General features: G+C 38.0%; 1 protein-coding gene across 1 annotated transcript in view; it reads left to right on the top strand.

Annotated features, from left to right (window-relative positions):
• Positions 1–2,158: 2,158 nt before the first annotated feature.
• Positions 2,159–12,279, top strand: part of RIT2 (Ras like without CAAX 2) — a 231,579-nt gene continuing 221,458 nt past the window's right edge. Inside the window, exon 1 of the mRNA XM_086629326.1 lies at positions 2,159–2,261. Coding sequence (XP_086485452.1) covers positions 2,159–2,261 — 103 coding nt within the window. The remainder of the gene's footprint in view (positions 2,262–12,279) is intronic.

The following is a 12,279-nucleotide window of genomic DNA, read 5'->3' on the forward strand; positions in this document are numbered from 1 at the left end:
GTTTTGGTACCATTATTAGTTTTTTCTAATATGTCAACACTGAACACTTCAGGATAATTTTAATGAAAATGGAATTCTGATCACAACAGGAATTTACTGACCAACATTTTTCGTTTTGCTGAAGTTCAATATTTACACATCACATTATTATATTTGGAATTTCGTGTTCTCTTTCCAGTTCTATTTTATGCTTTGAAGACCAAATCTTTCTGAATTTTGAGGTTTACATCCAGGCCCTGACAGTACAAACCTGCTCATATCATAGTTATTACAGAAATCTTGTAAGACAACAGTAGCAGATCCCAGTTCTGGAGTTCTTACAACAAAATGGCTCTTCCTCTATTCTCCTTTTCTGTGTAGCTGTAAACAGATCCTTGTACTTTCATTCATCAACATTTTGCCAGGATCTGTTGGTGTGAGACTTAAGTACTTCTTAAGCAAGAGGCGATAACTTCAACAGATCACGGTGGATTTTGTATCACCCTGTATTTTAATTCTTTTTAATTATAAATTAATTTCTACTGCCTAAAGCATCAAGTGGCAAGAAGTTCCTTAAGTCAGCCATGACTCTTACAAGTGCTTTAATTTTGAACTCGGCTAATGTCTATTTAATCTCATGTTTCTTAAATTTTTGTATTAGGAGGGAAAATGAGGATTCATGTTTTATTCACCTTCTCCGTTCCAATTATAATTCTATTATCATATCTATGCATCTCTTATCTTTAATCATGTATTTTCCTAGTCTGTTAAGCTATCACACATGTGACCTTCTATACCTTTTCTTTTCCTTTTTAATTTTCTTTAAATTGTGTCCTTAATCAGGCTGTTACTTTTTGAGTTGTGTTTTTTTGTTGTCTTTCAACTTTTAACTCTATATTCCTGCATAATTCTGTAAGTTTACTCTGTGAAATAAGTGGAGGAGTAGGAAAATTAAGGTGTCTGGCTTCCAAGATATTTTACTAGTTGCGTTTCCTGTTTCCACTTCCCTGTCTCCTTAATAACTCCAAGTGTTATGAAGGCCTAGCACTTTTCAAAGGAGATCAAGTTTTTGCTTTCCATCCCTTTTGCAGTAGATGCCTTTGGTTCTCAAAAATATCGCATAGCAGTTAAAGCTGGACAAGTATCTTATAACATTTTTAAAATATACTAGATCTGTTAAGGACATCCTCATAAATCAATGAAGAGCTGCAGTCATTTGTTTTAAGTTTTCACTGAATAATTCTAAAGGAAGATTTTCACACGAAATGTCATTCACAAACTTTTTGCTTATTCTTTTCTTATTTATTTGAACCTACCACATTAGTTAGATAAATCACTCGGTATTAGTATGAAATATTTATGACAATTTGTTTTTCTTCTTTGCTTACGCAGATATGTTCTGGATGAATAGATCTTTCCCCCTCCTTTCAGTCCCAATCCTCTTCTAAATTTGTGTGAGGGGAAAAAAACAACAAACAAACAAGTAATTTTTCAAAATACCTGGTTTATTTCTGCAAACAGGTGATGCAAACTGAAATAAAAGAGAATTGATCTAAGAGCAAACCTAACCTTAGAAAACTTCTCTGCTTTGCAGTAAGCTTCATGAAGAGCAAAGACTCTTAAAAGTTATAGCTTATTTCACTTCTAATAGTATTAAATGCCAATCTAGGAATCCTGGTGAAGATAGGATGAATATTTAACTCCAATGTGGCAAAGAGGTTGTTTTGTCTGTTTTATTATTGTTTATGATTCAAGTGAGCACTACGTGGAATAACAAGCATCATAATTAAGAAATGTTATCCATTTTCTTTTTCTAGAGGCTCTGCTCACTTTGATTCCAATGACACAGCAACACGCAGAGGTACCAGGGCTCTTGAGTCTCACAAAACTGCTTCTGTCCAGGAAGAGAAACACAGAGAACGATACGGAACTGGGAGGGGGCAGAGAGAGATTTTTATTGGAAGCTGTTAAAGTGGTTGCTATGAGACCTTCTCCAGCTAACACAGGCACAGCAGCGAGTGTGAGGCTGGTAAATCGTACCTCTTGTATTATACCTTTCCTTTCTGCCTTTTTTTTTTTTTTTCTCCTAACACAGCTTTTATTGTTGTTCAAGATAGCAGAAAGCACCTGCCAGTTGCTTTTTCTTCCCTTTTGCTCCCTTCTTCTGCCTCATGCAAAGATGGAGCTAGAAAATGAAATGATCAGCTCCTCCAGCAATTCTTCAGCAGGCTCCAGAGAGTACAAGGTGGTGATGCTCGGATCAGGGGGAGTTGGCAAAAGTGGTAAGTTTTGAGCAACAGCATTTTTGGGGAGAAGGGGCTGAAGTGGGAGCGTAAAGTTTACAGAACAAGAGCATTGTTTAATGGTGGGTTTAGTTCCTCTTTCTCTTGCACACGGCTTGAATAAAAACTATAATTTGTGGTTAGGACAATGAGTCAGCTTAATTTGTTGCAGACTGAAATGTTATAAGCCTTTTTAATTGGATGTTTTTGGTAAAACTAACCTTGACTCCATTGCATATGAGGAGAGAGTGGTTAGCTGGCTGCTGTCAGTGTAGCAGCAAGTAGTCGTGTCACTCCAACACTTGGCGAGGGGTGACGGTTTGCTGGGTAGTGTGGATGTAACTTGTTGGCCAGTTGGTCCTTGTGCCCAGGCAGAAATGAAACTAACTGCAAAGTCAGCTGTACAGTGCAAAGTGTGGAGGATGGCTACAGCAACTCTGTTTCCTTCCCAGCATCTTCTTTTGACATTTTTACTGAGTAAAAAAAAAAAAAGTAGCTCAGCTGGTGTTAGTCTCCTCTCCTGTCCGGACAGTCATGGAATGCATGTCTGAGTCTCACTCCAGGCGATAAGGTAGATTTGCAGTATATTTTAATATCAGTGTCCAGTACTGGCAAGATATGTTAGTGTCTGACAATGGTATCTCTTCAGAGGAGTCATTATTTTCTCCAGACAATGTTTTCTTTTTCCCAGATATTATCACCTTTGATTTATTCTCACTGACACTAGCATTCTCTGTTCTTAAAAAGATTTTTCTGAACATGCAGTGTTTGTCTCAGAAGCCAGTGTATTGAGCTGGCCACACAATGAGTATTTGATTACATCTGCTGGAAATTTGAAAGAAAAAGAGAAGAAACAAAGAAATAAAATAATATAATATATTCAGGCTAGACTTCAACGAAATTTCAGGATAAATAATCTGTGACAATAAACTGTGGATTAAATTGTGTGGATCAAAAAAGTTTTATTTCCTATTCAAACAACGAGACAAGATATAGATGCAAAAAATTAAATGCTAGGAGTGGATGTAATTTCCTCTCTCTATCCATAATCTCTGTTTTCTTGTTATGTTTGGCTTCAACTTCAGTGGCAGATCTTTAAGTGAAAGCTATGTCCCATCAGTATTGCTTAACCAAGCAAACAATTCTTATTCAGATGTTATGTTATGATCACTATATAAATGGGAATGAAGAAAATACTGGTTCTCTCAGAGTAACTTTCTGTAACTCCAAATTATCTTTTCCATGGTAAAGCAGGTATCCAGGATGTGTCAGCTCGAACTTTCAGTAAAATGTCACTTTTTTTTTCTTTTTTTTTCCTGAGTACATCCAAAAGATGGCAGCAATTTTTCCCAAACATATTGTTGTAAGAATGATGTCGTTTTCAGAACTCATTCACCAAAACAAAAGATATTGCAAACTGTATCATATTCATAGAATAACTGAATCATAATAGACAAATTTTAAATACACGTTGAGGAAATTGTGGAGTTCTCATTTACTATTAGGTACGAGTTTTAAAGCACAAATGAAGTTTATTCAAATAACCTTTTTTCAGAAAATATTAGCTGTTGATTTAATGAGAATAAAGCCTGCAAATTTGTAGATTCAACAAGATAATGATACATCTCCTAAGCTGAGGACTACATGATTATTTAGGAATAGGATGTCTGTGTAGTCCAGAAAATAAAAACTGCGTGATGTGGATAGTGATGACATTCAATGGGATTAATGAAAACCTCTGTTGTTTTCAAAAAACTGAAACTTCTGGGGGATAAAACAGCAATTGAGAATTAAGAGTCTAGAAGAAAAGAGGTGGGCAGTTCGCAATTTACTGGCTATGGACTTCCAATGTGGAATGAGATTGAAATATTTCAGCAGAATTCTGAGATAATCCAGCGGATAAAATTCTGATAGAGATAAGGAAAAACTGATGTCCTTCCATAAATCATGATTTCACTCTCACTGTTGTATAAGCAGGATTAATTTACACTGGATTAAAAGCAGAAAAAGTCCTGAATGACAACTTTAATTTTCTGAGACGGGCTCTGCCTTTCTCTAATGACCTAGATTCACTCTGTCTAGGAAATTATTAATTTAAAAAAAGAGTCAGGGTACAAAAGGGATGAGATATTAAAAAAAAGATATTTCAATTTCTAACATAGAGTTTGACAGATAAGTGATACATGGATGGATATGTTGATAACATCCTGGATCGTTTTCCCCTTCTTCTCTTTCCTCCTTCACTTTTTAAGCCATGATAAAAGCAGTAACAGCTGGGTTAAGTTACTGAGTGGGAAACCTCTTTTGGATGAAAGCTTTTCAGGTCTTCATCTTGCTCAGTGTTAAATAATTCAGGTTTGGAAATAATTTTCCTTAAGAAGGAACCTACAGAAATATCGTAAGTTTTCTTTTTGCTCTGGACATAGTTCACTTCTAAGGATGCCCTGGACCTTTTAGTCTTTTTTTTTGCACCCTCTTCTGCTCTCTTACTGTGTCATTTCATACTGTATGTATGGAGGTCTTTGCATTAAAAATTTCACATCCATGACAAGAGGCTGAGGCTTATGATTGTATGTGTGAATAGGAAGGAGTGAAGAAGAGGACACAAACAATGGATGTTCTTTTGATGTTGGTGTTTCTAGAATACTTGCTTTGGGTTGTCAGGCTTGTATCTTCAGTTCTGTGCTCCAAGATGGCAGAGAATCCAGGAGGACAGCCAGCCTCCTGTTATTTGTGCTATTCCGTGTAGTAGAAATTTCACAAGAATTGCTAATAGAAGATAAAATCTGCACATCCAAGTCTGATACCTACTACATGCAGAGTAACACAGATAAACTGCAAATGGTTTAAGAATCATTACTTTAAGGGCCTTCTCATTTCAAAATCAACGCCAGAGAAAAAAAAATTAAAATCTCTACCACTATTTTACAGGAGGAAAAAACACTACCTCAAAGCCTAGAGTTCAGAACAAAGAGGTGATAGTAATGTTTAATTAAAATGTACAAAATCATACAGAAATTTTCCTTGTAATTTATTTCTGTACCATAATTATAGATTATAGATTCCTTAGAATGAGTTATCCCTTCTAAGACTGCTGAAAACAGAACTATTTTTGTTTTCAGAGTGATATGCTAATTTATTACTTTGTGTAGGTTGTGTCTGACACCAAGAACAGCTATATACTCTGCTGCAAGTTCAGACAAAAATCAGGGTAGAACCAAGAATTAAACTGAAATGAAATAAAATAAAATGAAAATAAATTTTCTACTGACTCTTGTTTGATTATAGTCCATGCCAAAGTTACACATTTCTAATGATAGTTAAATTTCAATTGAAAAAAATATTTTGGCACTCGGTCTTCTCTGATTCGATGACAAATCTCAGGTCAGCTCAGTACCATTCAAACCTACCTCAAGTTGCCGGATGTAGTGTTTGAACCCTAAGAATCTTAGTGGGTTTGAAGCAGATTTTACTTACAAATACCTTTAGAGGTCTACATCTGGACAGCAGCCCTTGTAGTCTCATGGTCCTTAGTCTGATGCATCTCAGACCTCTGGGTTTAGCTCTATTTTTCAGTGTTACAAAAAACAGACAAGAAAGAGCCTCTAAATGTTGAAACCATGCATTTCTGTCTTATATTTAGTGAACTAATTGCATTAATAACAATAATTAACTGCATCCCATTCTGCAAAACATTAGCAATAATTACCTGAGGGCTTGCACAATAACTGCCAAACAGAACAAACAAATTGGTGTACCTGTGTAACTGAATAAAATAGAAAATCTCTGTCTAGTGAAAAAAACATCACATCTAGGCATCCTTCAAATTCTGATCAGATTGCCCTGTAATCTAACGTTATGTGCATCTTCTTGGCTGAATGAAGATGTTTTTTGGGTTTTGTTTTTCTTTTTTCCCCCTTATGGTAGTTAAAGTTGATTTTTTTAAAGGTGAAGATTATCATTATTCCTCGTAAACAGAATTGCATGTTTATCCGTAAAATGGAGGCATCATAAATGCAAAGTGAATTTCATGCTACTTGTCCTGTGAAAGTTGCATTTCAGATGAGAAAAGGAAATTTTATGGATTTCCTTGATTTTTTTTGCCAATGTTGCATAAATTCCATTTTTCTACTGATACAGATGACTCATCCAATTAATTTCAGGATCATACGTACTAAATAAGTTCCAAAATATGTGAAAAGAACAATGGTTTTTGTGATGTGGGAACTTCTGTATTAGGAATTAAATTAACACCCTTTTTTTTTTTTTTTTTTTACTATTTATACCTTTGTACCTCTTATTCTGTCTAGATAAAATGAATTCTGTGTCTCTTCATTTCAAGCATGTCCTCATAACAAGAGTCCCCACTAAACAGAGATAACACCACGGAGCGTGTACTGAAGAACTGGCCCACTCCAGCTTTTCGTTAATCCCTTAGAGATAAATTAGCATATGATCCAGGCTACACTGGAAAGGATGAAGAGCAAAGGTAGAGATTCCACTGACATCAAAAGACCTGAGGTTGAAAAGCCATTTGGGGTTGCTGATGCTGTTCTTATACCATCACAACGCTCAGTATTGTAGAACACACTTCATACATTGATCAAACGCCTTCTCGGCACGTTTTTTTTTTGGGAAAGGTTAGTTTTGGTTTGTTTGTGTTTGTTGGTTTGGTGTTTTTTTTTTTTTCCCTCAATATGCTCTCAGGTACAGCTATCCTTCCCTAAATGCCTGGTAAATGGATCAAGGGAAAGCATCTGGTCTTCTATTGTCTTCTGAGCCAAACCGATAGCGAGAAAGAAGGTGGAGGATTAAGTTACTGCTCAGCACGAATGAAGGTGAAAAAGCAGCCTTTCGAGTGTTTGAATGTGCTGTGAATTACAGTTACGGCAAACAAAATTGCTTTTTTCCCCCCATGTCGACATAAATACAGCTTTTGGTGTCTAATTTGGTGCTGCTTCTCCTTTGACTGCACAAATACCCATCTTTCTTTAACTGAAGTAGAAATGAAGATATCAAATTAATAAAGACACATATCTGTATCCTTCTGAAAAGAAATGTTGATTTCCTTATTATCTTGTGTCTGAAAAAAAGGTAAACTGCATTTTTAAAGCCAAATATAAAACCCTAGGAATTTCAGGGAAATAATTAATTATACTTATTCAAATGAAGAGAAAGAATTTTAAAAATAGCAAGGAAGAAAGGATATCTATTTGTTGACTAGAGAAAAACTTCTTTACTTGGTAATAGTTCTGAAAGCATGAGGGTGTTGGTCAGTCAAAATGACACATAAATTCTCTTGGTCACTTCATAGTACTGACTGTGACTTGTGATTGACTGAGACTTGATGTGAAAGTGTTAGTGCAAGGCTGGGAGAGGAAGAGAGGAGACAGCAGAATATTAATAGTGGTAGAGCTCAAAAGACATAGTAATGCTTCTTGACAATTATGTATCTCTGAAGAAAAATTCCTAAAGAAACTCTGTAAACCACCAGGTAAGTTTGTCATACCTGGAATGCTGGAAACTGAATTACAGTCACAGAACTAAAGAAGAATTACAAATGTTATATGTAGATTGTTGGTGGTGTAGGTTGTATTTTCTCCATTAAAAAAAAACTTTGTACAGAAGGCTCATTAATGCAGACAATCACATCCTTGGATGCGGGCAATTTACAGTTTTCCCCAGACTTTATAAATGGAGAGTTCTGATACCTTTGTGATCTTCGATAACAAAACTGTTGTCATGTTTCAGTTACTTTCACAGATAGGTTATCTAATTACTTTCAAGCTTCATTTTGTGTAATTCCAAATTCTTGATGTTTTATCTTATCTCTTCTTTATTATCAACTTTGCAAAACTCTCTATTCTCTTACTTTCCTATCTTTTAATATCTATAGACAATTGTCAGTTCACACCCTGATCTTGTTTCTCTTCAATACATTGAGCATTTGAATCCTCACTTGTAGAAGCTTATTTTCCTTCTCAGAGTATTTTGTACCCATACTTTTAGTGTCCTAGTATTTCTACATTATTTTCTGAACATGAATTCCAAAAATTCACGTTATTCCATTAGTGGCAAGATTGCATACTGGTTTCCTCTTGACAGCTCTTCTTCTTTACTTTGAAAATAATGAATTCTTTTGTTCAGGTATAGTTCACAGAGATCACATAGAGAGAGAGATCCATAGCAACCCTTAAGTTACTTGCTCTTTCCCCCAGTGCAGTCACCTGTGCTGTCACATCTCTAGTGATGACCTGAATTCTGCATTTTCATATGTGTTATCCTATTTTGGAAGTATCTTGCTGGATTGTGACCTTTGAAGCTGATGAGTCAAATAATTCTGGACCCATTTCCGATATTCTTCATTTATTGTTAATGTGTTTGTTATCCACTTGAAAGGATTAAACACATTGCTTATTCATTAATTTTCTTGACTACGGGCAGACCTTGTGGCCAGAATTGTTTGCCTTGGGGAAATGAGTTAAAGATGTTTTCATTATTTTGCCGGTTCACATAATTCAATGGCTGGAGGGGTGGAAGATTCAATTATGGCTCCTGCATTTAATAGGATATTTTTTGCATGTGAGATACCAATTGGCCACCGAGAAAGCTGTGCACAGTTCTGGTTTCTTTGATACCAGAAGCAGTCTGATAAATAGGAGAGAGCTCAGAGAAGACCAACAGAGATGATAAAAGGGCTGGGACAATATGATTTATGATGACAAATGACTATGACTATATTCAAATAGCTCTGTCAACTAGTAGTCCATAATTTTTTATTGTGCAACTTGCATATGTATACGGTGATTTAATGTAAATGGGACTGGATGCAGCTGTAATGTGGATGAGTTGATCTATCCAGCTTCTCCCATCTTAAAAATCAGATGATGAATACCCACTTGCACAAGACTAGTAAGTGGGCTGGTCACTGTCTGTACCACTCTATCACAGAGGACACAGGATTTATGATATTTAAAGGTAAGAAATACAAAGAAAAGAAAACATATTTTCCAAAATTTGGGGAAAAAAGGGATCAGAATTGCTTCATGGAGAGTAATTAGTTAAGTGGTAAAATTAGAATTAAAACATGAATTAGAGATCATAGAAACATAGAATGTTTTGGATTGGAAGATACCTTGTGGATCATCTAATTCCAACCCCCCTGCCATTGGCAGGGACACTTGCCACTAGAGTAAGTTGCTCAAAGCCTCATCCAACCTGGCCTCGAACATTTCCAGGGATGGGAAAACAACAACTTCTTTGAGCAACCTGTGCCAGTGTTTCAACACCTTCTGATAGAAGAAGCTCTTCCTTATATCTAGTCAAAATCTCCCCTCTTTCACTTTAAAGCCATTGCCCCTTGTCCTGTCACTACATGCCCTTGTCAAAAGTCCCACTCCAGCTTTCCTGTAGGCCCCCTTTAAGTACTGGAAGGCTGCTAGAAGATCACCCCGGAGCCTTCTCTTCTCCAGGATGAACAGCCCCAATTCTCTCAGCTTCAACTATGTCTTCATAGCAGAGGTGCTCCAGCCCTCGGATCAACTTCGTGGCCCTCCTCTGGACTCGCTTCAGCAGCTCCATGTCCTTCTTGTGTTGGGGACTCCAGAGCTGAACGCAGTACTGCAAGTGGGGTCTCACCAGAGCAGAGTAGAGGGACAGAATCCCCTCCTTCGACCTGCTGCCCACGTTGCTTTGGATGCAGCCCACAACACGGTTGGCTTTCTGGGCTGCCAGTGCACATTGCCGGCTCATGGTGAACTTCTCATCCACCAGCACTCCCAAGTCATTTTCCTCAGGGCTGCTTTCAATCCATTCTCCGCTCAGCCTGTACTTGTGCATGGCATTGCCCCGACCCACGTGCAGGACCTTGCACTTGGCCTTGTTGAACTTCATGAGCTTCTCACAGGCCCATCTCTCCAGCCTGTCAAGGTCCCTCTGGATGGCATCCCTTCCCTCCAGCATGTCCACAACACCACACAACTTGGTGTCATCTGCAAACTGGCTGAGGGTGCACTCGATCCCACTGTCCATGTCTCCAACAAAGATGTTAAATAGCACTGGCCCCAGTACAGACCCTGAGGAACACCACTCATCACTGGTCTCCACTTGAACCAGATATATGAGATGTATAAGGCCTGACTTCCTTTGGTCAACAGGAGCAACATATATCCTTAACCATTTTTTTTAAAAGCAAGATGGAGCAGGTTGTGGAACAGTCTTTGAGAAGAACAGGTTTGTGCAAGTTGTATTAGTTTAACTAATGTAATGTATTAAATAGAATAATACATTTTAGAGCTTGAGCATTAATGAGCAAATACACCTGAAAGGGAAAAACATTTATAGTCTTCAAACTCCCTTATAGAGGAGGAGGAATACTCTCAACCTCTAATTTATGAAATGTGTTAAAAGTCATCAGGACTTGTGGCAGATGTGGCATTACTAATGTGTATAACCAGCATCTCTCTTTATGTTTAGGCTGCTTAAAACAGATCCTAAAGTTGGTCTCAAGACTATATTTCTTTATTGTGTACAAAAAAAGAGTAATTTATGTTTACTCACACAGAGCTAAAGTGCTTCCTTTAGAGTATAAGGAGTCTTGGTATAACTGGAAACATGCTGAGGTGGCTCCCTAGCAGTAACGGCCATGTAATGTGTATGTTGAACAGTAGTGCAGATGTAAGATAAGTTGATCTGTTAGTTCAACACTTGTAAAGAGTCTATTGTCTGTTCTGCAGATGGAAATGGGATTTACTGAATTGGAACCTTCATCTAAACCTCTTCTATGTGAACAATAATGTGAAGTAATTAGAACTCATGGAAGGTTATATTAATGAATCTACTTTTCGTGGTGTGATTTACTGGAGAAGGGCTTGGCTTGTGCAGTGAAGATTTCAGTGAGTTGTGTACTGCTCAGTTTTTCCCATTCCTAGTGCTTGCTATTAAGATACAAGAAACCTTCTGTGCTGTTCATCAACAACAGGAATTGAACTATCAAGGACCTTCCTGGTTTCAACCACACAGAAATCTACGATTTGAAATGCCCAGATTGAAGTCTCAAATAAGGGAACAAGCACTGTTTCATGACAATGACTGGGCACTGTCAGTATCTTTGCTGTAAACAATCTGTTGAGGCAGCCACAGGAACTGTTTCCCTTCCAAGCCATCCCTGCTGCTGAGCCGAGCCATCTGCAGCATTTTCTGCACATGCTATCTGCAAGAATTTGGATGAGATTAAATCCATTAGAGACACTCTTGGAAGCACAATTAGGAGAGATATTTTTTTTCCTCCTATTGCTGCTTTCATCTCTTTTCCTTCCATACTTTCCATTTGACTTCCTTCCATTCCTCTAGTAATCCTTCTTCACTTTTAATTTGCTCATTGGCATTCATTAGTCTCATAGAATCATAGAATCATAGAATGGTTAGGGCTGGAAGGGATCTTCAAAGGTCATCTAGTCCAACCCCCCTGCAACGAACAGGGATATCTCCAACTAGATCAGGTTGCTCAGGGTCTCGTCCAACCTGGCCTTGAACGTCTCCAGGGAAGGAGCATCCACCACCTCTCTGGGCAACCCATTCCAGTGTTCTACCACTCTCATGGTAAAAAATTTTTTCCTAATATCCAATCTGAATCTACCTCCCTCTATTTTAAAACCATTACCCCTTGTCCTATCACAACAGGCCCTCCTGAACAGCCTCTCCCCATCTTTCTTGTAGGCCCCCTTGAGGTACTGGAAGACCACTATAAGGTCACCCCGGAGCCTCCTCTTTTCCAGGCTGAACAGCCCCAACTCTTTCAGCCTGTCCTCATAGGAAAGGTGCTCCAGCCCTCTTATCATCTTCGTGGCCCTCCTCTGGACCCTCTCCAACTGGTCCATGTCCTTCTTATGTTGGGGGCTCCAGAACTGGACGCAGTACTCCAGGTGAGGTCTCATGAGGGCAGAGTAGAAGGGGAGAATCACCTCCCTCGACCTGCTGGCCACGCTGCTCTTGATGCAGCCCAGGACGCGGTTGGCCT

This window comes from Tauraco erythrolophus, chromosome Z, assembly GCF_009769465.1.
Source record: "Tauraco erythrolophus isolate bTauEry1 chromosome Z, bTauEry1.pri, whole genome shotgun sequence".
In the NCBI taxonomy this organism is placed as follows: Eukaryota; Metazoa; Chordata; class Aves; order Musophagiformes; family Musophagidae; genus Tauraco; species Tauraco erythrolophus.